Here is a 26,847-nt window from a genome sequence, read left to right on the forward strand (position 1 = left end):
AGACTTATGAACAGGCAGGGAACAGAAAAATAAGGACCATATTCAGGCAGATGCGTTGTGTTTAAAATGCCTTCAAAGTTGGCATGAGAATGGTTAGCCAAAGGGTCTGTTCCTGTGCTGTACAGTTTTATGCTCTGTCAGGAATTATTATTTTGAGCTAAGTGCATTGATATATCGTCTATTGTTGTGTTAGGTAGTTCAGTATAAATGGCTTCCAGTGTGATGCACAATATCTGCTAGGTTACCTTGGCTCAATTTTACAGAGCACTACAGTTGGTTTAGCTTCCATGGATTGAGGAGGAAAAAGGCAGCTAAGTTTCATTGTTCACTTGCCTTCCTTTCTGTATGTATCTTTCTCCTCCTATCTGAAAGCTATGTCATCTAGTTCTGAACTCCCTATCCTGGGGAAATGACTTTGACTCTTCACCCTATCCGTGTCCCTCATGATTTTATAAACTTCAGTAAGGCCATGCCTCAGCCTCTGACAGTCCAGAGAAAATAGCCCCAGCCTATTCAGCGTCTCCCTATGACTCAAACTCTCAAACCCGAGCAACACCTTTGTAAATCCTTTCTGAACCCTTTCAAGTTGCACAACATCTTTCCTACAGCAGGGAGACCAGAACTGAGTGCAGTATTCCAGTTGTGACCGAACCAATGTCCTGTACAGCTGCAAATGACCACCTAACTCCTATATTCAATGCATTGACCAATAAAGGCAAGTGTACCAAACGACTTCTTCGCTACCCTGTCTGCCTGTGACTGATAAGCTGTTTATATATGCTGAATAGGGTAAGGACAATGACCTTGATATTTTGCAGGGAAGGCAGGAAAATAGGGGTAGGTGCCTGCAGGCTAGAATTCAGGAACTACTAAGAAAACAGAGGTCCTGTCAAATTTAATGGCGGGATTTCATTTGCAAGTTTGTTTGTTTTTTGCTGGAAACCAACCAGATTCAGAGACTCATATTTGATATTCCTACGCTGAGAAAAAGACTCGACTATCCACCCGATCCATGTCTCATAATTTATATCTGGTCACCCCTCATTCTGAGACAATCTCAGAAAAGCGATGAAAATTGGAGTTGGTGGGTCAGTGGAGGGAATGAACCCTGGGTTATGTTAGTGAGGATAGAGAGAAAGATTATTTGAAATCCAGGAAATACAGCTTTTCATTCAATCCTGATTGAAAAGCTCAGTAAGTCAAAGTAGCAAAGCTGGCAAATACTACATTTTACTTTGATACCAGATACACATAATTTGTTTACTTTGAAATGTCAAACTGATTTAAAGCAAATTATTTACAGATGAAGCACCTTTGTTTATTGACCAGACCTCTACTGATTTTCACTTTTGCAAGGTCAGATTCAGTGAAACTTCTGATTTAGTTCCATCTGCATGTCATCTGTATATCCTCTTCAAACAACACTTTCTCATTGGAAATAAACCCACAAAGATAAAAACAGAGAGATGAAAGGAAGATATTACAATTAATTCTAATTCTTCATCATTGTGCAATTCGCTCTTACAGATTTATTTGCTATCCACTTCTCTATTTCATATCAGAATGAAAGGTTATTGTCAGGTTGAAATTATGGGACGTAGATGATTGTAATAAATGTGTGTCAGCCCAAGATTGTATCTTGTTATGAAATTTCTCCGCTTTTTTCATGCATTTGATAATTCATTCACAATTATCAAGCTAAAGGATGTGTTAAACAGCATGAGGAGAAAGTAGACACAAATCTGCTAGCTGGGTTTGTTATTATTGAAGCAGTTCATCCTGCAATGTTGTCAGAGCGGTCATGGATAGTGGGCGTTTACCTGAATTGAATTTTTTTTTGCCCTTAAGTTTACAAAATGCCGTTAAGGTCATGACCAATTAAGCGTCTCTTAAGCAAGTATTCACATTAAATCACCTCTCGATTCTCCATGTGAATGGTATTCTGGCAGAGCAGATCGACTGGCAATGCCGCAGTATAAAAACTCTTATCTTTAACAACACCTTCAACCTAACCTCAACATGTCCTACAAACCCAGGAATTTCTGTGCTTCTCGGACATTGTTGTTTCTGCACCTCTGAAAGCAATTGCTTCTTTTGTTGAAGTGTTTTATTCAGTTATTTAGACCATAGATTCTCTCCACACTCCTGTCTGCTTCTTTACTAACACTCTAACACCTCTGTCATAATGGCGAACCTATCATTTGCTTTTCTAATTGTTTTGTGAACTTACAGCCCATAATGATATAATGGAATAGTTCCGTTCTTGTGCAATCTCACTTTATGAGAAAATTGTGCAATAGCCGCGCCATTTAAAATAATTGGGCTGGAACCGCGTTATAGCCAATACAGGTAAGGAAAGGTCACATTCTACAAATAATGGTCTAACTTCTTCAATCGCATTAAAGCCAATGACACACATTACATTAGAAGAAACACATGTTATATCAGAACACCCATATGTGTACAAAGTCACCCAGGACTTAGTGACTATCAAGATTTCTCACCGGTTAAACTATGTTACTTTTCTATTTTTGTACCAAATAAATAACTTGCAATTTATATTGTATTCCATATTCCATATGCTGTCTATTCACTATACATGTAACCTGTTTACATCCTTTTGCAGTCTCCTTGTGTCCTCCTCACAGCTTACTTCCCCTGTTAGCTTTGTGGAAAACAGCATATAGGGTTCTGTTTGTTTCCTTCCAATCCATAGGGACAATTTGGAGCCTGGAGGATTGAAAGTAACGTTTCCGCTGTCACTTTAGTCACATGTTGTGAAGGCCTAGGTTCAGGCCATCATGCCCAGTGGAATCAGCAGCCGATAGACACAATAATTTCTCACATACAATTTCTTTACTCAAACTGATTTATTTTAGCTCCAGGTTCTTACTAGTCCATCATTTCCAAACTACTCCTGGACTTTTTTGAGTTTTCTATTGTGAAGACAAAGACAAAACATTTTGGTTGTCTATGCTAATTTCTTATTCATTGTTACAATTTATCTTCTCTCCACCTTTAAGAGGCCCATGTTTGCTTTTACTGATCCTTTCTTTTTCCATAACTGTAGAAGCTACTTTAATCTATATTTTGATCTCTTCTAAGTTTACTCATTTTATTTTCTTCCTCTTAGATATCCTCTGCTGAACTCTCAAATCTTTCCAATACTGAGGTTTACTATTAACTGTGGTAACTTGCCAAGTCTCTTCCTTGCACTGTCTTTAAACACTTCTTATTAGCCATAGTTGAATCACTTTGGATCAAGTTTATGAAACAGCAGGAGAAAGGGGAAGAGCCATCTTCAAAGGTTTCCTTTTCAACATCAGAGTCTCCCTTCTAAAGGTAGTAGCTTCCTAGCAACTTGTTATGACCGTGAAGTTGGCTTCCAATATGGGGAATGCGCTGCCAGCAGTGGTAGTGGAGTCAGATACTTTAGACACTTATAAGCAACTCTTGGATAGGCACATGGAGGATAGTAAAATGTAGGGTATGCAGGGTAGTTTAATCTTAGTCGGATAGCAGGTCGGCACAATATCATGGGCTGAAGGGCCTGTGCTGTGCTGTAGTGCCCAAGTTCTTCTATGTTCTATGTTCAATAGGCGAGTCAGCTTCTAGTCGATTCCCCTTCCAAAGGGAAAGCTGTCCAAACCCTTCCTGTTAATTTTCAACCAAGGTGTTCACTATTGATACAGTTACTATTATTTCCTTGTCATCTTGTTTATGTTGGAAACACAAGTACTGCAGTGACCCCACAGAATCTGTATTAATTGAAAATGCACGCAATACCAGACTAGCAACCTAGATGACAGGTAAAACAGTAGTTTTTTAGGCATTGAAAGATCTCCATAGTGGCATATCTTACAGTAAAAAAACTTTGAAATAAAGTTAATTGTCTGTGCAAATTCTATAAGATCATAAAACAAAGAAGCAAAAAACAGGCCATTCAGTCCAATTAGTCTGCTCTGCCATTCAATGAGATCATGAGCGACCTGATAACTTGATCTCTACTTTCCTGCCTTGATTTCCTCTCTGAATGAAATCTGTCTATCGCAATCTTGAAAATACTTCATGATCCAACCTGTACAGCCCTCTGCAATAAAGAATTCCTCTATTCCAATAGAGATGCACTATCCTCGGAGAGAAGAAATTCCTTCTCATCTCTATCCTAACTGGGTGACTCCTTTACCTGCGTTTATCAGCTCTGGTCCTAGAATTTCCCATAATTTGTCTGCCTCTGGGCTATTAAGAATCTTGTTGGTTTCAGCATTCTCACACCAAACAAGACCCGCCCACAGCACTTCAGAACACTCATTAATTAATTAACATTACAAATCGGTCCGCTTCTACAGATTCTCTGAGTAAAAGCCAGGTTTTGTGTTACTCATCTTTAAATTACACTGAAAGTCAAATCCTAACAGATAGGATGATGATAATTAGATGAAGCGAAGAAAATATTCTCTCAGTCAGGAGGCAAAGAGCATGTTTTGAGGTATCCAACTTGTTTGCTGACCCATAAACCTTGTTTCTGCCTCTCTGTTCTAAGAAGTTCTAGACCTAATACAGTGTACATTTTGGGAAAGCTGTCATATTGGACAAAGATAAATTCTGAGTAGTGTTTGATGTGCAAACTTTTAAACATGGCTGTGTCTGGATTCTAACTGACCAAATTGTTGCAGGAAAGCAAGTATTTCACAAAGGCTGAACTGTTGAAATTTTTTTTTTGTAATTCTTCAGTAATTTCATGTGGTGATCTGCTATTTCCTCCAAATGGCAATAAAATTGGAACATTAACAGTATATGGAGCGACTGCCATCTTTTCCTGCAATACCGGATACACAATGGTGGGATCCCGGGTACGGGAATGTCAGGCCAATGGGCTGTGGAGCGGAATGGAAGTGAAATGCCTTGGTCAGTATTTGGTTGTATTTACATACCAGTGTGTAAAAAAATACAGCTTGTCTTGTGAGCTGCGAAGTTTTGCTTATTTGTATCAATTTTAGTTCCAGAGAATTTTCATCGAACACCAGTGAATCTTAGCTGTACCAGTGACCGCTGCTTCTGAAATTTCACAATTAAGTGCAAGCATGAAACAAAGACATACTGCTAATGAATTCCAGAAAGATTAAGTTGAGACTTCTTGCATCTGCCACGTTCCCTTTTGATTTGTCATTGGATTCACATAATGTAATCTTTCAGATACAGTAATTGGGATTAATCCTCTTAAAACCAGCTTTCCTGTAAACCAGCTGTTTTAATTTTATAGACGAGTTCCCAAATTAACCTTCCCTAAGTTATCACATTATACTTGAAAGTGTTAAAACTTGTCAACAGGCTCAACACGAAGTCTCTCCATATAAATAGTTTAAACACTCCTATTGTTTTTGTCATTTTTGTATTCTGTCCTGGAGTTGGAATCGATCAAGTCATAAACGGTGCTGATTGCAGCATTTTCTTTGCTTCAGCTGGTCACTGTGGGATGCCTAAGCCCATTGTCAATGGTCAAATAATTGGAGAAAATTTCAATTATCGTGGGACAGTGGTGTACCAGTGCAGTCCAGGTTTTCGCTTGATTGGAACTTCAGTCCGAATTTGCCAGCAGGACCACCAGTGGTCAGGCAGATCACCTGTATGTGTGCGTAAGTATTGCTTCAGAATGTGATTTAGTAATCAATGAAGGGAAGCCAAGTACCTCTGGTGAAACTGTTCTGTCTATCTTCCTTTTCAAATTGTCAATATATCTTCAAAAGTTTCTTATTTTCCTGCATTCAGTGATTTAGCTCACTTGGGTAACCGAGACTTTTCTTTCACTTAAGTTGCACAGAGCACGACAATTGCTGTTAAGTCATTCATAATAATACATGTCAAGAGATTTATGTAAAGGCTTGCAGAAGAAAGGTGTTGGGTGTTTACGAGGTAAGGATCCTGGAACAATGCTGTGTCTTGCATTTCATATTATTCCAATATTATGGGTTACATTCAATTCACAAGGAGTTAATTCCCTGAAAGGTTTATTACCTAGGAAGTAGGATGAGGACTACTAATGGGGATATGAGACAGACTGGATCAAACCTTCCAGCAGGGCACTCACAGTTGCCCTGCTGCTCACATTATTCTCGTTTATGCCATGCACCATACCAAGCTGACAGTTCTGGCTTATTTTCTGAAACTGATCTTTTCAGTGTGTACCTGGAATAGACGAAGTGCTAGAAAGTGGGACGAATTTAGAGTATACAATGCGAGGCTGGATGAACACAGAAGGCCCAGCAGCATCTCAGGAGCACAAAAGCTGACGTTTCGGGCCTAGGCACTTCATCAGGGAGGGGGATGGGGTGAGGGTTCTGGAATAAATAGGGAGAGAGGGGGAGGCGGACCGAAGATGGAGAGAAAAGAATATAGATGGAGAGGAGAGGTGGGGAGGTAGGGAGGGGATAGGTCAGTCCAGGGAAGACGGACAGGTCAAGGAGGTGGGATGTGGTTAGTAGGTAGGAGACGGAGGTGCAGATTGGGGTGGGAGGAAGGGATGGGTGAGAGGAAGAACAGGTTAGGGAGACAGAGACAGGCTGGGCTGGTTTTGGGATGCAGTGGGTGGAGGGGACGAACTGGGCTGGTGTTGGGATGCAGTGGGGGAAGGGGAAATTTTGAAGCTGGTGAAGTTGACATTGATAACATTTGGCTGCAGGGTTCCCAAGCGGAATATGAGTTGCTGTTCCTGCAACCTTCGGGTGGCATCATTGTGGCACTGCAGGAGGCCCATGATGGACATGTCATCTAAAGAATGGGAGGGGAAGTGGAAATGGTTCGCGACAGGGAGGTGCAGTTGTTTATTGCGAACCGAGCGGAGGTGTTCTGTAAAGCAGTCCCCAAGCCTCCGCTTGGTTTCCCCAATGTAGAGGAAGCCACACCGGGTACAATGGATACAGTATACCACATTGGCAGATGTGCAGGTGAACCTCTGCTTAATATGGAAAGTCATCTTGGGGCCTGGGATAGGGGTGAGGGAGGAGGTGTGGGGGAAAGTGTAGCACTTCCTGCGGTTGCAGGGGAAGGTGCCGCGTGTGGTGGGGTTGGAGGGCAGTGTCGGACGAACAAGGGAGTCACGGAGAGAGTGGTCCCTCCGGAAAGCAGACAAGGGTGGGGATGGAAAAATGTCTTGGGTGGTGGGGTCGGATTGTAGATGGCAGAAGTGTTGGAGGATGATGCGTTGTATCCGGAGGTTGGTGGGGTGGTGTGTGAGAATGAGGGGGATCCTCTTTGGGCGGTTTAGGCGGGGGCGGAGTGTGAGGGATGTGTTGCGGGAAATGCGGGAGATGCGGTCAAGGGCGTTCTTGACCACTGTGGGGGGAAAGTTGTGGTCCTTGAAGAACTCAGACATCTGGGATGTGCGGGAGTGGAATGCCTCATCGTGGGAGCAGATGCGGCGGAGGCGGAGTATTTGGGAATAGGGGATGGAATTTTGGCAGGAGGGTGGGTGGGAGGAGGTCTTTTCTAGATAGCTGAGGGAGTTGGTGGGCTTGAAATGGACATCTGTTACAAGCTGGTTGCCTGAGATGGAGACTGAGAGGTCCAGTAAGGTGAGGGATGTGCTGGAGATGGCCCAGGTGAACTGAAGGTTGGGGTGGAAGGTGTTGGTAAAGTGGATGAACTGTTCGAGCTCCTCTGGGGAGCACAAGGCGGCGCCGATAGAGTCATCAGTGTAACGGAGGAAGAGGTGGTGTTTGGGGCCTGTGTAGGTGCAGAAGAGGGACTGTTCCACGTAACCTACAAAGAGGGAGGCATAGCTGGGGCCCATGCGGGTGCCCATGGCCACCCGCTTTGTCTGTTGGAAGTGGGAGGAATCGAAAGAGAAGTTGTTGAGGGTGACCCCGACGGATCCCCGTCCACGGCCGACGCCGACAGAACCCCGCCCACGGCCAACAACCTCATTGCTCCGCCCACAACCTCTACAGCCAGCATCCCCAGAGAAGACAGCCACACTGAGCCCTGCCGAATCTTTACCATCCCCCCAGACATCCCACTCACTGAGGACGAACGGTCAGTCCGAAGCAAGGGGCTCACCTTTGTCCCCCTACAACCACATATCAACGAATACTGGTCACATTTGGACACACAGCAGTTTTTTCGCCGCCCTTGCCTCCACGTTTACTTCTTCAACCGGGAACCTATCCCTCCCTCCACTGACCCCTTCACCCACTTCCAACACAAGCCCTCCTCCTGGACACCACCCCCAGGCCTCCTAACCTCCCTTGACCTCTTCATCTCCAACTGCCGTCGAGACATCAACCGCCTCAATCTCTCCACCCCTCTCACCCACTCCAACCTCTCCCCCGCAGAACGGGCAGCCCTCCGCTCCCACCCTAACCTCACCATCAAACCCGCAGACCAGGGTGGCGCAGTGGTAGTATGGCGCACTGACTTCTACATCGCCGAGGCCAAACGCCAACTCTCCGACACCTCCTCCTACCATCCCCTTGATCATGACCCCACCCCCGAGCACTAAACCATCATCTCCAACACTATTCATGACCTCATCACCTCAGGGTACCTCCCACCCACAGCCTCCAACCTCATTGTTCCCCAACCCCGCACGGCCCGTTTCTATCTTCTTCCCAAAATCCACAAACCTGCCTGCCCTGGTCGACCTATTGTCTCAGCCTGTTCCTGCCCCACCGAACTCATCTCCCCTTTCTGGACTCCATTTTCTCGCCTTTGGTCCAGGACCTCCCTACCTACGTCCGTGACACCACCCACGCCCTCCACCTCCTCCAGAACTTCCAATTCCCTGGCCCCCAACACCTCATTTTCACCATGGACGTCCAGTCCCTATACACCTGTATTCCGCATGCAGATGGCCTCAAGGCCCTCCACTTCTTCCTGTCCTGCAGGCCCGACCAGTCCCCCTCCACCGACACCCTCATCTGCCGAGCCAAACTCGTCCTCACTCTCAACAACTTCTCTTTCAATTCCTCCCACTTCCCACAGACTAAGGGGTTGGCCATGGGCACCAGCATGGGCCCCAGCTATGCCTGCCTCTTTGTAGGTTACGTGGAACAGTCCCTCTTCCGCACCTACACAGGCCCCAAACCCCACCTCTTCCTCCGTTACATTGATGACTGTATCGGCGCCGCCTCTTGCTCCCCAGAGGAGCTCGAACAGTTCATCCACTTCACCAACACCTTCCACCCCAACCTTCAGTTCACCTGGGCCATCTCCAACACATCCCTCACCTTCCTGGACCTCTCAGTCTCCATCTCAGGCAACCAGCTTGTAACTGATGTCCATTTCAAGCCCACCGACTCCCGCAGCTACCTAGAATACACCTCCTCCCACCCACCCTCCTGCCAAAGTTCCATCCCCTATTCCCAAATCCTCCGCCTCCGCCACATCTGCTCCCACGATGAGGCATTCCACTCCCGCACATGCCAGATGTCTGAGTTCTTCAAGGACCACAACTTTCCCCCCACAGTGGTCAAGAACGCCCTTGACCGCATCTCCCGCATTTCCCGCAACACATCCCTCACACCCCGCCCCCGCCACAACCGCCCAAGAGGATCCCCCTCGTTCTCACACACCACCGCACCAACCTCCGGATACAACACATCATCCTCCGACACTTCCGCCATCTACAATCCGACCCCACCACCCAAGACATTTTTCCATCCCCACCCTTGTCTGCTTTCCGGAGAGACCACTCTCTCCGTGACTCCCTTGTTCGCCCGACACTGCCTTCCAACCCCACCACACGCGGCACCTTCTCCTGCAACCGCAGGACGTGCTACACTTGCCCCCACACCTCCTCCCTCACCCCTATCCCAGGCCCCAAGATGACTTTCCATATTAAGCAGAGGTTCACCTGCACATCTGCCAATGTGGTATACTGTATCCATTGTACCCAGTGTGGCTTCCTCTACATTGGGGAAACCAAGCGGAGGCTTGGGGACCGCTTTGCAGAACACGTCCGCTCGGTTCGCAATAAACAACTGCACCTCCCAGTCGCGAACCATGTCAACTCCCCCTCCCATGCTTTAGATGACATGGGCCTCCTGCAGTGCCACAATGATGCCACCCGAAGGTTGCAGGAACAGCAACTCATATTCCGCTTGGGAACCCTGCAGCCCAATGGTATCAATGTCGACTTCACCAGCTTCACAATTTCCCCTTCCCCTACTGCATCCCTAAACCAGCCCAGTTCGTCCCCTCCCTCCACCACATCCCAAAACCAGCCCAGTTCGTCCCCTCCCTCCACCACTTCCCAAAACCAGCCCAGTTCGCCCCTTCCCCCCAGTGCACCACACAACCAGCCCAGTTCTTCCCCTCCACCCACTGCATCCCAAAACCAGTCCAGCCTGTCTCTGCCTCCCTAACCTGTTCTTCCTCTCACCCATCCCTTCCTCCCACCCCAAGCCGCACCACCATGTCCTACCTACTAACCTCATTCCACCTCCTTGACCTGTCAGTCTTCCCTGGACTGACCTATCCCCTCCCTACCTCCCCACCTATAATCTCCTCTCCACCTATCTTCTTTTCTCTCCATCTTCGGTCCGCCTCCCCCTCTCTCCCTATTTATTCCAGTTCCCTCTCCCCATCCCCCTCTCTGATGAAGGGTCTAGGCCCGAAACGTCAGCTTTTGTGCTCCTGAGATGCTGCTTGGCCTGCTGTGTTCATCCAGCCTCACATTCTGTTACCATCAGTTCTAGGTAGGGTCACTGGACCCAAAATATTAACTCTGATATTTTCTTTGTAGATGCTGCCAGACCTGCTGAGTTTTTGCAGCAGCTTCTGTCTTTGTTCCTGATTTACAGCATCCACAATTCTGTTCTTTTTTATTCAGATTTCTTCCAAATCGCTGACTCCAACTTGGCTTTCGGATATTTGCACAGGATTCACCAGTCCTAGAGAATTGCCCATTGGGAATTTAAATTTATTTTTTCCAAGGGCTGTCAGTGCATACCTTTGGCTTACCTGGAAACTGGAAGATCTCCACCCATGATAGTTTTTTTTCTGCCAAATATTCAATCAAAACTCAGAAGTTAAAGTAACAACCCAACTGCAGTTTTCAATACGTGTATTTGAGTGTTCAGAGATCCCGAGTCGGGGCGGGGAAATGGAGATTTCAGCATGATGTGTTCCTACATCAGTGTGAGGCAGTGGCGAAAGGGTCTCTGGTATGTTGTGAGATGTTTGCATCTGAAGTTGTGGAATAGTGACGTCCATTCAGGGGCCTGGCTTGTCATCCACTACCAGTGCACAATGTTTTAATACAGGCTCCACATGTTTTATTTTTCTTGTATTCTATTAGGAATGTCACTATCATTGACAAAACCAGGATTTACTGCCCATCCCTAATTACTTTTGAAAAGGTTGTGATGAGCTGCCTTCTTGAGCCATTGCAATCCGTAGGGGCTAGATATGTCCAGAGTGCTGCTTTAAGGCAGTTCCAGAGTTTTGACCTCGTGGTAATGAAGGGCCGGTGATATCGCTCTTCGTCAAGAATGTGTGTGCGTTGGAGGGGAACTTGCATATGCCCATGCATCTGTGCTCTTGTAATTCTAAATAATTGATATCATAGATTTGTAAGTTCCTGTTGAAGGAGCCTTCATGAGTTGATGCTGTGCATTTTATAGACAGTGAACACTACTGTTTCTTGGAAAAATTAATGCAAGTAGTATGTTAGGGGCTCAATGGGTTTTAACTGCCTTGATTGCTTAGGATGGATTTTATTTTGATGTCTGATGGCATGCTAATTTATAACATTGAAAAGCTGAAAGGAGCACACATGAATTGAATAATCTTTCAGCAGTTGACAAGTCACATGCACATTTCTAGAGTGATAATGGGAACTGTAGATGCTGGAGAATCCAAGATAATAAAATGTGAGGCTGGATGAACACAGCAGGCCCAGCAGCATCTCAGGAGCACAAAAGCTGACGTTTCGGGCCTAGACCCTCTGATGAAGGGTCTAGGCCCGAAACCTCAGCTTTTGCGCTCCTGAGATGCTGCTGGGCCTGCTGTGTTCATCCAGCCTCACATTTTATTATCCTGCACATTTCTAGAATCTGGTTAACAGCCGTGCTCATTTTAAACAAAAGCTCAATCCTTTGCAATACAAAGAAAGTGGCTCACTGGTGCCGGTGAGTTTTTCAGACTTCTTTCATTCTTGCTAAAGACAATCATAACACACACTGGTGGAGCTTTTGAGTTATGAATCGTTCTGCATTATGAAAGAGTACAACTAATTTACTGTTATCGTGCTTTAAGTATATCTCTGTGCACTCAATTTCAAGCCTAAGGGTTTCAAAATTAATTCTGCGTAGACAAAAGTCAAAATGACAATCTTCCCAAATTCCCCAGAAGTATTGTTGCTAACTGTAACTCTACAACAGGAATATAGACCCTTAATTCACCTCACAACAACAACAAGTGGGCTATTCCTGGTACCCGAGGCAGTATCTTCAATGGATGTGGATGGTGATTATTATTTTGAGTAAAGATGGATCTTTCATTCACCCTATTTAGCACTTAACATATTTTCTGAAAATTATATAATCTGTCTAACAAATAATGTAGAGGAATATTAATTGTGCTACATCTTAGTTTTAAATACAGCAAGTGTACACACGATGATGCCATGATTCTGTAATTTTCCAAATACACTATCCCAATAAGCTGTATATTTCAAAAGCTCAGTGACACTCTTAGATATTCGACATTCTCTACTTAGCTTTTCTGTAGTGTATATCTGATCCCATGTCTTGTATCTCTATGCTTATCTGATTTTAGTTTCAAATGGAGAATTATAAACTGTTTTGAATAATCCGTGGAGGACAGGTTGGTTAGAGTTTGAGATCTTCACTGGAAGATATTGCTGATTGATTTTTTAGTTACAAATAGTTGTTGTTTTGTTTCCTTCTTGCAGCAATTACATGTGGACATCCTGGTAATCCAGGTAACGGCATAACACATGGAACTCAGTTTAACCTGAATGACATTGTTCGGTTCACCTGTAATCCAGGATATACACTACATGGGGCCATTAGCTCCCAATGTCAATCTAATGGACAGTGGAGCAATTCACTTCCGACATGTCAAGGTATGATGTATGAAGCATTGTGCAGTTTTAACACTTCTTCAGTGATATTAAAACAGGGTAGAAAGGAACTTCATATTGTCTTACTTTCCTACAGTTGTCAATTGTTCAGATCCGGCACATATTGAAAATGGCATTCGTCGAGTGCAATTAAACGTCGCACAAAGGTTCAGTTACAGTAGTACCGTGTCGTATGAGTGCAATCCCAGATACTACCTGTTGGGATCAGATGTGTTGACCTGTCAAGGAGATGGTTCCTGGGATCGATCTCTCCCAAAGTGTTTGTGTAAGTGATTTTGATACCTTAATATTTAAGAAACGAAGAGTCTGCTTATTGTCAAATAGTTAATCAAGTTGAGGTTAATGCCCAGTGTTATTATCGCTGAACTGTAAGTCCAGAGACCCAGGTAATGTTCTGAGGACCCAGGTTCAAACCCTACCACGGCAGACGGTGGAATTTGAATTCAATAAAAATCTAGAATTGAGGCAGACAGAGATGTGAACCTCTTGCTACTTGTCGGAAAACCCCATCTGGCTCACTAATGTCCTCTAGGGTTACCATCCATACTGGTCTGGCCTCCATGTGACCCCAGATCCACAGTAAAGTGATTGATATTTAACTGCCATCTGGGTAATTAGGGGTTGGCAATAAATATTGGACTAGCCAGCGACATCCACATCCTGTGAATGGTTGAATAAATAAATTTATCAATGCCAGTTACAAAATCCTTTCCAACATAAATTGGAAAATTATCTCATAATATTTAAACTATAAAGTAATTATCAATATTTTGCACTTTTCACATTTTTTTTGTTTGCACCACAAACCATCCCAGTCAAAAGAGACATAATACAGTGATCTGTAGAACTTTGGTCCAGTACAAATCATGGTCGATCGAAGAAAAGGGGAGAAAAAGTCATTTGCACTTTTTCAAATCAGAAAATTCAGAAGTCCTATCATCTCATTATGCTGGTCACCAAGGAGAACAAATGTATTGAACACTATGTTATTTCATGACTGAAGGAGCTCATTATATTCTGTGAAGAAAAGCTGCAGTTAAGCCAAAAAAACTTTGCTGCTATTACCTTTTAAGAAAAATGTTAAAGTAATTCCTGTATGATAATCAGTTTATGTCCCACTTTCTGTCGCTTTATATATCCTTTTTGAGAAATGGAGCTTGAAGCCTGTCCAGTACAATGATGAGTGGAGTGGAATGAAGATGTACCGTGGTTGCTATGGTGATAAGTAGGCTGTTTCAGGAACAGTGATAGAAATTGCTGCAGAACTTCGTCAGAACCTGACGAAGAGTCATTGGACTCAAAACATCAACTCTGCTTTCTTCCCACAGATGCTGCCAGACTGCTGAGTTTCACCAGCAATTTGTTTTTTTTTGTTTCAGATCTCTGGCATCTGCTGTTTTGTGTTTTATTTTAGAATATTTCAGAACACTGATAGCCAATCTAATAGTCATTCATTATTTTTGATGTGCTGGGCATGCTCTGATTATAGTTCAAATGTCACAAAAGTGTATCTGAAGCCCTTGAGTGCAAACTGTTGTGGGAACAGTCTTAGGAACATATGTGTGGGATTATTTAATCCCCTGTGATTTGTTTGTGATGACTTCATAGAATCATAGAATCCCTACAGTGTAGAAGCAGGCCATTCAGCCCATTTTTTTCACTGATCCTCCAGAAAGCATCCCACTCAGACCAACACTCCTACACTATCCATGGAATTCTGCATTTCCCATGGGTAATCGACCTAGCCTGCACACCCCTGGACACTTTGGATAATTTAGGATGGCCAATCCACCTAATCAGCACATCTTTGGACTGTGGAAGGAAACCAGAGCACCCAGAGGAGAGTCACACAGACACAAGAAGAATGTGCAAATTCTACACAGACTGTTGCGCAATGATGGCACCAAACCTGAGTCCCTGATGCTGTGAAACAGCAGAGCTAACCACTGATCCATGCGACTGGAATATTATCTCACAGTCATGGAGTAACCACTCTAATCCATTGATTAACAGCATGCAGTAGATAATTTTATTTTGTCTAGCATATGTTTAATCAGAGACTTCATCGAAATTTTGTCATGTGGCACAACAAAACTTGGAATTAATCTCCATAGCTTGACCTTGGAAATTACCTCTTCATAGCACAAACTGTCTTTGCTTAAAGCCGGTCATGGCACAAACACAATCTTCTGCAACTTTTGAGCAAAAATAAGTCCAGTAACTGGAGCAAGACTGATGTATGATGAACATCTGCACAGTATGTCATAAACAATGATATACTAGTAACCTCTTGGGTAACTATATGCTGATTAGTCCAACATCTATTGATGGAAAAATATTGGAATCAATTATTAAGGAAGTAATAGCAGTATATTTGGAAAATCATAATCTAATCAAGTAGAATCAGCGTGGCTTCATGAAAAATAAATTGTGCCTGACTAATCTATGAGAGCTTTTCGATGAAGTCTGAGCCAGACAGGTTAGAAAGAACCCATTAGATGTATTCACCTTGGATTTCTGGAAGTCATTCGACAAGGTACCTCACAAAAGGTTAAGTCATAAGAGTCTATGGTATTGGAAGTAGTACATTGATGTGGATATAGAATTGGCGGACAGGCAGGAAACAGCGACAGGGAATGAGGAGTTTTTCTTCAGGATGGTGGACCATGACCAGTGGAGTACCACAGGGATCAGTCCTGGAAGTTCAACGGTTTACAGACAAGAGGGCATAGTCTCCGAATAAAGGGGCACCAATTTAAGATCGAGCAGAGGAGGAATTTCTTCTCTCACATTAATGACTTAGAAGAAAGATGTGAATGTACTGTAGCCAAATTTGCAGATGTCCAGAAAATAGCTGGAAAGGCAGGTTGTGAGAGAGATACAGTTTACAAAGAGATGTTGTGTGGAAGTGAGCAAATAGGTGGCAAATGGACAAAAATGTGGGAAAATGTGGAGTTGTTTATTTTGTGGGGGGAAAGGACCAAATGTGAATTAAATGGAGAAAAACTGCTGAACTCTGCAACATACAAAAATAGAGAAAGCTACTTCACAGGAGCAGCAGGTCATCAGAAAGACAAATGGAATATTGGTGTTATTTCAAAGGGGTTGGAGTATAAGAGTAGGCAAGCCTTGCTGCCACTTGACAAGGTACTGGTGCGACCACATTTGGAGTACTTTGAGATGTTTTGGTCCATTTCTTTAAGGAAGGATATTATTTCATTGGCAGCAGTTCAGAGAAAGTTCACGAGGAAGCTGTAATGGAGAGGTTGACTTACGAGTAAAGGTTAAGAAGATTGGATGAAGTTCAGAAGAATGATTGGTGACCTGTTTCAAACATATAGGATTCTTAAGGGACTTGGCAGGGTAAATGCTGAGACCATGTTTCCCCTTGTGGGAGAATCTAGGACAAGAGGGCATAGTCTCCGAATAAAGGGGCACCAAATTAAGATCGAGCAGAGGAGGAATTTCTTCTCTCTGATGGCAGAGAGTCTTTGGAACTCCTTGCCACAGAGAGCTATGGGAGCAGAGTCCTTGTGTGTACTTAAGGCTGAAAAAGGGATTCTTGATCATTATGAAATAAAAGGTTATGGGGAATTTGCAGGAAAGTTGCAGGAAGAATGTTGTATCAGCCATGATCCTAATCAATGATGGAACAGACTCAAGGGGCCGAACAGTCTTCTCCTGTTTCTATTCCTTAGAGTCTAAGCTGTTGAAAGCTTAATTAAAAGGTTAAACCATTCACAATAACAATGATGCTTAACAATAACCAGTGGGGCAAGATTTTCTCTTGCAGTTTATGGGGGTCCGTTGAATTCTGAGATATTATATGGACACAACAAAGACCATGCAGCCTATACAACTAACTGTGATCAGGGTTCACCTCTCATGGTTATAGACTGAACTCAATCCCCTCTTTTTTAACCATCTCAAATGAATCTAGTTTGTCCATAAGTCATGATCTGTTATTTTAAAAAGCACATGAGCCTTTCCCAATGGATATTGATATCAAAGCCACATTTAACCAGGTGTGGCATCAAGGAGCTTGACCAAGGCGGCAGCACACCATCTCCTTCTCAAGGGCAAGTTGAGATGAGCAATAGATGCTGGCCATCCCCGCAATGCCCTCGTGTCATGAGACAGTTTTAAAGAACTGTTCCCTTTAAGTGTTTATTGCAAGTTGTAAAATGCCCTCAATTATTTCTTCCTAAATTGGAAGTTAAGGAGATTGTAATCCCTCAAGCCTACTGGGGATAAATTTGCTATCCTTGAATTTGTTCAGTACAATCAGAATAGAATACACTCCAAGCTATGCATTATTATGGATACAGCATGTTCCATCTTGTGTTTCAGATTAGCTTTTTACTGTCAGATTTAATGGAGTTTTCAATGTGCAAATAAAATGCTTGCTTTCTGTCTCACTTCTTTTTCTGTTAGTGGTGAGCTGTGGCCATCCTGGCATTCCACCTGGTGCAGAACTGTACGGTGACCAGTTTGCAGTTGGCTCTACAGTGCGGTATTACTGTGAAAGAAATCGTCGCTTGATTGGAAATGCCACTCGTATCTGCCAACTGGATGGGCACTGGAGTGGATCATTACCACACTGCTCAGGTAAACATTCTTGTGTCATCACACAGTGTTCAAAACCTGTCAGGTAAAACAAACTGGAGTATTTTCTTGGGTGTATTTAATGTTATATGGATGGACTGATATATTTAGATGTTAAAACAACTATTATTGAGCTGATATAGAGCCATAGTAAATAATCGCAAAGCATTTTACAGCAATGTTCTCAGACAAAATTTGACACCAAATGACACAAAACTTTCATTGAAGTGGTAAGTATTGGCTCTATGTGTTGATTTAAAGGTGGATTAGTGGGAAGAGGAAATTCCAGGGCGCTAGGAGCTGAGGCAATGAAGCCAAAGGAACAATGATAGAATTTGGAAATGAACAATGAATCAAAAAACCACAAAAATCATAAAGAATTGTATTGGATTCGACCAAGTGATGTTAGGGACTATCTGACATTATATGATATATAAGGTATCAAGAAGATCTGATTGAGCCTCAAGCAGTTGCATAATGGGTAAGTATGTAAAGAAGAGGAAAGATATCTCTGCATACAAATGGAAGCAGACCATGACGAAATGATTAATGAGTTGTATTAAGAATAAATGAGATAAAACCTGATGTATGGATGCTTTGACTTCTAGAATTATGTATCAAGGCTATGGTGTATAATGTATAATGTGCTTCATTTCTAGTTATCTAGCTGGCACCTGGAGTGTAAAAAGGGCATCAAATGACAAAATAAAAATGTTGTATTTAGTATGGCATTTGAAGTGAAGGATAATAACATTTTCAATTATCTTGAGAAAAAAACTGAAAAAGATGAAATAGGTTACTGGAGGTAGGATCAGGTGAGGTCTCATACCTATACAGACGGAATGAAAAAGACTTAAAATGAAAATGTTATGCCAAGAAGGAGAAAGGTGACTGTGGTGATCTGTTAATGAAACTAGATATCATTTGCAAAAGCCAATCTGTTCTGTCCACATTGCCAGCTTGGTTGTTGAACAATTGTGTAAATGTAAGAGTGCAGATATTTCAGTGGGGTGGAAGTTAACAATGACCTGCTGGCATTAGTTAATGTTACTGCTCTGAAAGTGACTATGACCCCAGAAATCACCATTTGTGTGTTTTATTTTGTACACCCAGCTGATGCATTCTATGACTTCATCCTTTTGACGTGGACTTTGCTGTAGACACCTTTATACTTGCCCCTTCTCCAAACAGAGTTAATAAAACATAGAATAGTGAAGGGAGGAAATTTCAGGGCAGAGAGTTGAGGCAAAGTTGCCAAACAAACAAAGAACGAAATTTCATATGCATAAGAAGCCAGAACCAAGGAAACACGTCTGTTTCACGGCCACTGTTACTGAGTCTGGCTTTTTAATTCTAGATTTGATTAACTGCATTTAAATTTCCCACAGTTGCAGTGTTATGTACATTACATCATCATCATTCTCGTGGAAATATTTATTATGGTTGATGTACAGCCCAGTGCAAATGAACTGATTTCGGTACTAACAAACTTATTACATCTATACCTCTGCAACAGTACCAAATGAGAGTAAGGCTGTAGAAAGGAACCGAATACAGCTGGATGTTGGTATCTGGTGAATCTGCTGCTGCCCGGTAACCTAGAGCCCCAGGCTAGTCCTCTGGGGACATGAGTTTGAATTTCACCATGGCAGATGGTGAAATTTGAATTCAATAAAAATCTAGATTTTAAACAGCTAGACTTCTGGTGACTATGTGATCATTGTCAATTGTCATAAAAGCTCAATTCCTATCCTTACTTAGTCTGGCTGACATGTGACTCCAGACCCACAGCAACTTGGTTGAATCTAAATGCCCTTTGATGTCCCCCAAAGAACCCATCAGCTCAAGGGCAATTAGGGATAGACAACAAATGCTGCACTTGCCAGCCTCAGACACTTCCCATGAAAGAGTAACATCAGAAAAAAAGTATGCCTTGTATTTTGAGATAGTAGGCACTGCCGATGCTGGAGAATCTGAGATAACCAGGTGTAGAGCTGGATGAACACAGCAGCCAAGCATCATCAGAGGAGCAGGAAAGCTGACGTTTCAGGCCTAGACCCTTCTTCAGAAATGGGGGAGGGGAAGGGGGTTCTGAAATAAATAGAGAGGGTGGGAGGTGGATAGAAGATGGATAAAGGAGCACATTGGTGGAGAGGAGATGAATAGGTCAAGGAGGCAGGGATGGAGCCATTAAAGGTCAGTGTAGGTGGGGAGTTAGACTGGGGGTTGGTCAGTCCGGGGAGGACAGACAGGTCAAGGAGGTTGGGATGAGGCTGGTAGGTAGGATCTGGGTGTGGGGCTTGAGGTGGGACGAGTGGATAGATGGGAGAAAGGACGGACGGATTAGGGAGGTGGGGATGAGCTGGGCTGGTTTTAGGATGCAGTCGGGGACAGGAAGATTTTGAAGCTTGTGAAGTCCACATTGATACCATTGGGCCCTGCCCTTGACTGCATCCCAAAAGTATGGTATCTTCAGCCCGACATTTGCCTGATTGGTATTTAATTCAGTGGTCCTTACCAAAAAGATACAGCTCGGTCCTCGCCTTGGCTTCCCTGTTGCCAGCAGAAATCTCCAATACCTCCATTAAATCCGGTCCATTACTAAATTCCTCAATGAACAATAACACTTGTTGTGTAAGGTACTTGGTTGTAAGTTATGTTTCTTCCAGAACTTCAATTATTTGTTCATATTGAAATATTTATGAACAAAATTAGGCTGTTAAATTGTAATGTTTCTGTGATTAGGGCTCTGGGAAAACCCATGCTTTTGTTTGTTGTGATTGCATTCTCCACAGAGTCGTTTGGAATAATTATGAGTAGGGGAATAAAGGCCAGCATATTGTACACTCTGATTTTATTTTGTGTCCATTTGTTGGTCAACAATTTTAAGTTGTGAAAATCTTATAGCAAGATGTGAGGCAAGGCTGAGCCTAAAGGGACAGATTGCTTAGTAATTAAGAAGGTCAACCACAATGCTCTGATGTTATCTTTTACTTCACTCACTGGCCCGAGTGTTTCTTTGTTGTTGAAAAGAAAAACAGAATTTCAACAGATTGTCTCAATAATTGACATTCTGTTTTGCTTTGATAATTTTAGCGTCCACCAGTTTTCTATTTCCTCTTGACCTTTGACAGAAATCTGCACATTGCCTGTGAAGGATAAGTGAGCAGATTTCAAATTTAAACTGGTATCAGGGTAAATGGAAATTTTTTTTTCCATCTTTTGGGCTTACATGTCGCAAGGAGGGAGACAGTAACAATAGGTAGAACATGGGTTATTACAGGAGGTGGCTGCCTTAAAAGATCACAAACTTAACCCATTGGTAGGGGGCAAGTTTAAGTGCAGCATGACGGTTATTACAACCAAGCTGGAGGGCTTGGCTCAGGTGCTAATTCTGGGGTAATGTGAACTGCAGATGCTGGAGAATCCAAGATAACAAAGTGTGAGGCTGGATGAACACAGCAGGCCAAGCAGCATCTCAGGAGCACAAAAGCTGACGTTTTGGGCCTAGACCATTCATCAGAAAAGGGGGATGGGGAGAGGATCCTGAAACAAATAGGGAGAGAGGGGGAGGCGGACTGAAGATGGAGAGAAAAGAAGATAGGTGGAAAGGAGAGTATAGGTGGGGAGGGGATAGGTCAGTCAGGGGAGGACGGACAATTCAAGGTGGCGGGATGAGGTTGGTAGGTGGAAAATGGAGGTGCGGCTTGAGGTGGGTGGAGGGGATAGGTGAGAGGAGGAACAGGTTAGGGAGTCGGGGATGAGCTGGGCTGGTTTTGGGATGCGGTGGGGGAGGGAGATTTTGAAGCAAATGAAGTCCAATTTGATACCATTGGGCTGCAGGGTTCCCAAGCGGAATATGAGTTGCTGTTCCTGCAACCTTCGGGAGGCATCATTGTGGCACTGCAGGAGGCCCATGATGGACATGTCGCCTAAGGAATGGGAGGGGGAGTTAAAATGGTTCGCGACTGGGAGGTGCAGTTGTTTGTTGTGAACCGAGCGGCGGTGTTCTGCAAAGCGGTCCCCAACCTCCGCTTGGTTTCCCCAATGTAGAGCCCCCACACCTCCTCCCTCACCCCCATCCCAGGCCCCAAGATGACTTTCCATATTAAGCAGATATTCACCTGCACATCTGCCAATGTAGTACACTGTATCCACTGTACCCAGTGTGGCTTTCTCTACATTGGGGAAACCAACCTCATCCTGCCTCCTTGACCTGTTTGTCCTCCCCTGACTGACCTATCCCCTCCCCACCTCCCCACCTCCCCCCAATACTCTCCTCTCCACCTATCTTCTCCTCTATCCATCTTCAGCCCGCCTCCCCCTCTCTCCCTATTTACTTCAGAACCCTCTCCCCAGCCCCCTTTTCTGATAAAGGATAAGGGCCCGAAACGTCAGCTTTTGTGCTCCTGAGATGCTGCTTGGCCTGCTGTGTTCATCCAGCTCCACACTTTGTTATCTTGGATTCTCCAGGATCTGCAGTTCCCATCATCTTGGGGCCTGGGATAGGGGTGAGGGAGGAGGTGTGGGGGCAAGTGTAGCACTTCCTGTGGTTGCAGGACTGCACCTCCCAGTCGCGAACCATTTTACCTCCCCCTCCCATTCCTCAGACGACATGTCCATCATGGGCCTCCTGCAGTGCCACAATGATGCCACCCGAAGGTTGCAGGAACAGCAACTCATATTCCGCTTGGGAACCCTGCAGCCCAATGGTATCAAATTGGACTTCACAAGCTTCAAAATCTCCCCTTCCCCCACTGCATCCCAAAACCAGTCCAGTTCTTCCCCTCCTCCCACTGCATCACAAAACCAGCCTAGCTCGTCCCCTCCCCCCACTGCATCCCAAAACCAGCCTAGCCTGTCTCTGCGCCCCTAACCTGTTCTTCTTCTCACCCATCCCTTCCTCCCACCTCAAGCCGCACTTCCATTTCCTACCTACCACCTCATCCCACCCCCTTGACCTGTCCACCTTCCCTGGACTGACCTATCCCCTCCCTACCTCCTCACCTATACTCTCCTCTCTACCTATCCTGTTTTCTCTCCATCTTCGGCCCGCCTCCCCCTCTGTCCCTATTTATTCCAGTTCCCTCTCCCCATCCCCCTCTCTCATGAAGGGTCTAGGCCCGAATCGTCAGCTTTTGTGCTCCTGAGATGCTGCTTGGCCTGCTGTGTTCATCCAGCTCCACACTTTGTTATCATCGATAATTCTAGAGGTTGAAGTTGTACAGCCAAAAAAGTGCATGGTGACATATGGAAAGTCAGTGCAGTTGAACTCAACTGGGAGTGAGTGAGAGAAAGGAAGGAATATGGATGTTCACAGTGGGGATGGCGGAGGGCTTCATTGTCATGTTGAGCTTGTGATTATCACCCACTGACAATTGTCCCAAGCATGACCTGCATTGTCTTCCATACTCATGCAAATTGGAACGACTTAATAGATACAGAAAATGGTTATAACCACACCCAGAGTGAGCAGAGTATGTGTTTTTCTTCTGCTTGAACAAATGGATTCAATTTATAAACAATGTGAAGGCCCTTCAAGGGGTAATTATTATTAACCAGGCACTTTCACAGAACAGGTTAAAGTCATCTGTAATCATGGTACACCGTATGTGAATATACATGCAACTTTCAGCTGAATGGGTTGCAAATCCTGATCATGAGCAATTGTACCCATGTCATTGCTCATTACAGATTGAAAATAGTCATCCCTATAAAGCAGAAGTAATTACAGATGATCTTTAGCATGTGATTAGTGGACCACAATTCACAAAGAAAATCTCACATCTTATATACTGCACAAGGACATCGCACAGATTTTGGCTCACATGAAACAATACAGTATTTGCCAACAATCTTTTGTATGCAATGCCTTTCTTGGTTAGGGTGGGGACAGAGAGGGACAGGGTATTAGTCATCAGACCGCACTTATAATCTTCTACTGTATTTGCAGAGCACGGCTTGGGCTGTACTCATCAGAATGAGATCCCAGTGTCACAGGTCCATATGGATGCATTCTTAACCCTCCTTAACAGAGCCCTCTATGTCTTGCTGTACAGATGTAAATTATCAAAAGCCAGAAACCTTACAAAGATGGTTACTGGGAGACCAGGGCTGCCTTTTGAAGCCATGTCTGATGAGTTTATTAGACAACCACCTGACTGAGACTGAACGTGGTTACAATGCTGCTCATTCTTTAACCAGTGCCATTGTGGAACAGATTTTGTGCCTCCTGCAGATGAATTTGCAATGCTTTGATTGGTTTGTGGAGTGTCACTTTCAGCATGAGAGAATAGTACAGAGTCAGGCACAACAAGTCATGCAGGGCTTAACTGATGCCCAATCCTAATAAGAGTCACTGGGTGCAGTGTTCACTCATCAACTGTAGATTTGTTGGTGATTGAAATACAAGCAGCCCTTTTCGTCCCCAGAAACAAAAAATGCTTTTTTGGACCACTTATCTTCTCCTCCATCAATTTTCTAACCACCTCCCCCTCTCTCCCTATTTATTTCAGAACCCCCCCCCCCCCCCCCGCCCCCCCATTTCTGATGAAGCGTCATGGCCCGAAACGCCAGCTTTCCTGCTCCTATGATGCTGCTTGGCCTGCTGTGTTCATCCAACTCTACACCTTGTTATCTCAGATTCTCCAGCATCTGCAGTTCCTACTATCTCTGAGACAATGTTTTTTTTCTCTGTCAGTGCAGTTGCTGTTGATGAACTCTAGTGAATATTTCTGACCATTTACAAATTTCCAATGTATGATAGTCCCTCTGGTCATTATGAAAGATTAGCAGCCCCTTTGGCAAAGTTTTAAAGACCGGTAGCCTGTGTAGTTTCATCTTAAATTATCTATATATTGACAAATGTACCCTAGAGTTTCCAATGAAGTATCAACCACAATAACTTTGTGCTTTGAGAAACAGTACTTTTTGGTCCCCTTCCACAAAGCCATAAGATGTGATATCAGAAGTCAGCCATTCACCCCATTGAAACCGCTCCACCATTCAATAAGGTCTTCGCTGAGCTAACAACCCTTAGCTCCACTTTCCTGCCTTTTCCCAATAACCCTTGATCCTCTTGTTAATTAAAAATCTATCTCAGCCTTGAATTTACTGAATGATCCAGCCCAACAGCCCTTGGCAGTAAAGACTTCCACAGATTCACAAACCTCTGCGAGGAGAAATTCCACTTCCTTTGTGTCACTTACATCAATCTACTTTTCATATGTCACTGCACATTTCAAGAAGGATGAAAGAGGATAACCAGGAAATTATGCACCAGTTTGCCATCATCTGTGGTGGGGAAACTGTTGGAGTCAATAATCATGGATGAGGTAAATGAATGCCTCAAATGTTCCATTAATCAGTGAGTGGATTCATGAAAGTAGCTCATGCCTGATAAGCCTCAGAGAAGTTTTAGACAAGGTGACCCATCTGGTGGTTAATGAAATGTCTAAGGATGTTGATTGAATGGATTTATTGTAGATATTTGCTAAAATCCCATATGAAAGACTGTTAACTCAGGTAGAAGTCCATGGAATTGAGGGCAAATTTCTGACATAGCTGAGAAATTGATTGAGTGGTAGGCAACAGAAAGTAGGGATAATAAGAGATACTCAAATTGGCAGCATCTTACCGGCGGTGTCCCACAGCATCTGCTTTAGGTCCGCAATTATTCACTATATATTAACAACTTGGATAATGGCAAAGAAAATCACGCATCCAAATTTGACAAGGGCACAAAGTTAGGCGGCCCTGTAGACATTGTATGTGATAGCATAAATTACAAAGGAATGGCGGTAGATCAGGTAACTGGGCAAAACTGTGGCAGATGGAGTTCAAAGTGAGTAAGAATGAGATTATCCATTTTGGACTGAAGAAGGATAGATCAGTGTACTTTTTAGATGGTATGAAGTTAAATACAGTGGATATACAAAGATATGATGGGTTCGGGTGTGTAGATCTTTGAAATGACACAGACGGGTGCAGAACTTTATCAAAAAAGCTAATGGAATGCTGGCCATTACACCTAGAGGACTGGACTACAAGGATACAGCAGTTATGTTGCAGTTATACAAAACCCTGGTTAGACCTCACTTAGAGAACTATGACCAAATCTGGTCACCATGCCTTAGTAAGGACATTTTGGCCCTGGAGGGGATACAACATTGGTTTACAATCGAGTTTTAAGATTTGTAGCTCAGGTTGAGGTACTGGATGTGAGTTTGCTCGCTGAGCTGGAAGGTTAGTTTTGAGACGTTTCGTCACCATTCTAGGTAACATCGTCAGTGAGCCTCCAACGAAGTGCTGGTGTTATGTCCCGCTTTCTATTTATCTGGTTAGGTTTCCTTGGGTTGGTGATGTCATTTTGTGTTCTTTTTCTCAGGGGATGGTAGATTGGCTCCAAATCAATGTGTTTGTTGATGGAGTTCCGGTTGGAATGCCATGCTTCTAGGAATTCTCGTGCATGTCTCTGTTTAGCTTGTCCTAGGATGGATGTGTTGTCCCAATCAAAGTGGTGTCCTTCCTCATCTGTATGTAAGGATACAAGTGACAGTGGGTCATGTCGTTTTGTGGCTAATTGATGTTCATGTATCCTGGTGGCTAGCTTTCTGCCAGTTTGTTCAACGTAGTGTTTGTCACAGTTTGTCACAGTGTGACAAACACTACATTGGACAAACTGGCAGAAAGCTAGCCACCAGGATACATGAACATCAACTCGCCACAAAACGACATGACCCACTATCACTCGTATCCTTACATACAGATAAGGAAGGACACCACTTTGATTGGGACAACACATCCATCCTCGGACAAGCCAAACAGAGGCATGCACGAGAATTCCTAGAAGCATGGCATTCCAACCGGAACTCCATCAACAAACACATCGATTTGGAGCCAATCTACCATCCCCTGAGAAAAAGAACAGGAAATGACATCACCAACACAGGAAATGACATCACCAACCGAAGGAAACCTAACCAGATAAATAGAAAGCAGGACATAACACCAGCGCTTCGTCGGAGGCTCACTGATGATCTTACCTAGAATGGTGATGAAACATCTGGGAACAAACCTTCAAGCTCAGTGAACCAGCTTACATCTGGAACAAAATAAAGAACCGCTCTCTTGTGGAC

At 43.8% G+C, this 26,847-nt stretch overlaps 1 protein-coding gene across 1 annotated transcript in view; it reads left to right on the plus strand.

Moving 5' to 3' along the window:
• csmd2 (CUB and Sushi multiple domains 2) overlaps positions 1-26,847 on the plus strand; it is a 1,700,996-nt gene that overhangs the window by 1,555,271 nt on the left and 118,878 nt on the right. The window contains exons 52-56 of the mRNA XM_048558072.2: positions 4,735-4,908; positions 5,463-5,636; positions 12,914-13,087; positions 13,182-13,370; positions 17,540-17,713. Coding sequence (XP_048414029.2) covers positions 4,735-4,908; positions 5,463-5,636; positions 12,914-13,087; positions 13,182-13,370; positions 17,540-17,713 — 885 coding nt within the window. The remainder of the gene's footprint in view (positions 1-4,734; positions 4,909-5,462; positions 5,637-12,913; positions 13,088-13,181; positions 13,371-17,539; positions 17,714-26,847) is intronic.

This window comes from Stegostoma tigrinum, chromosome 24 (assembly GCF_030684315.1).
Source record: "Stegostoma tigrinum isolate sSteTig4 chromosome 24, sSteTig4.hap1, whole genome shotgun sequence".
NCBI lineage: Eukaryota > Metazoa > Chordata > Chondrichthyes > Orectolobiformes > Stegostomatidae > Stegostoma > Stegostoma tigrinum.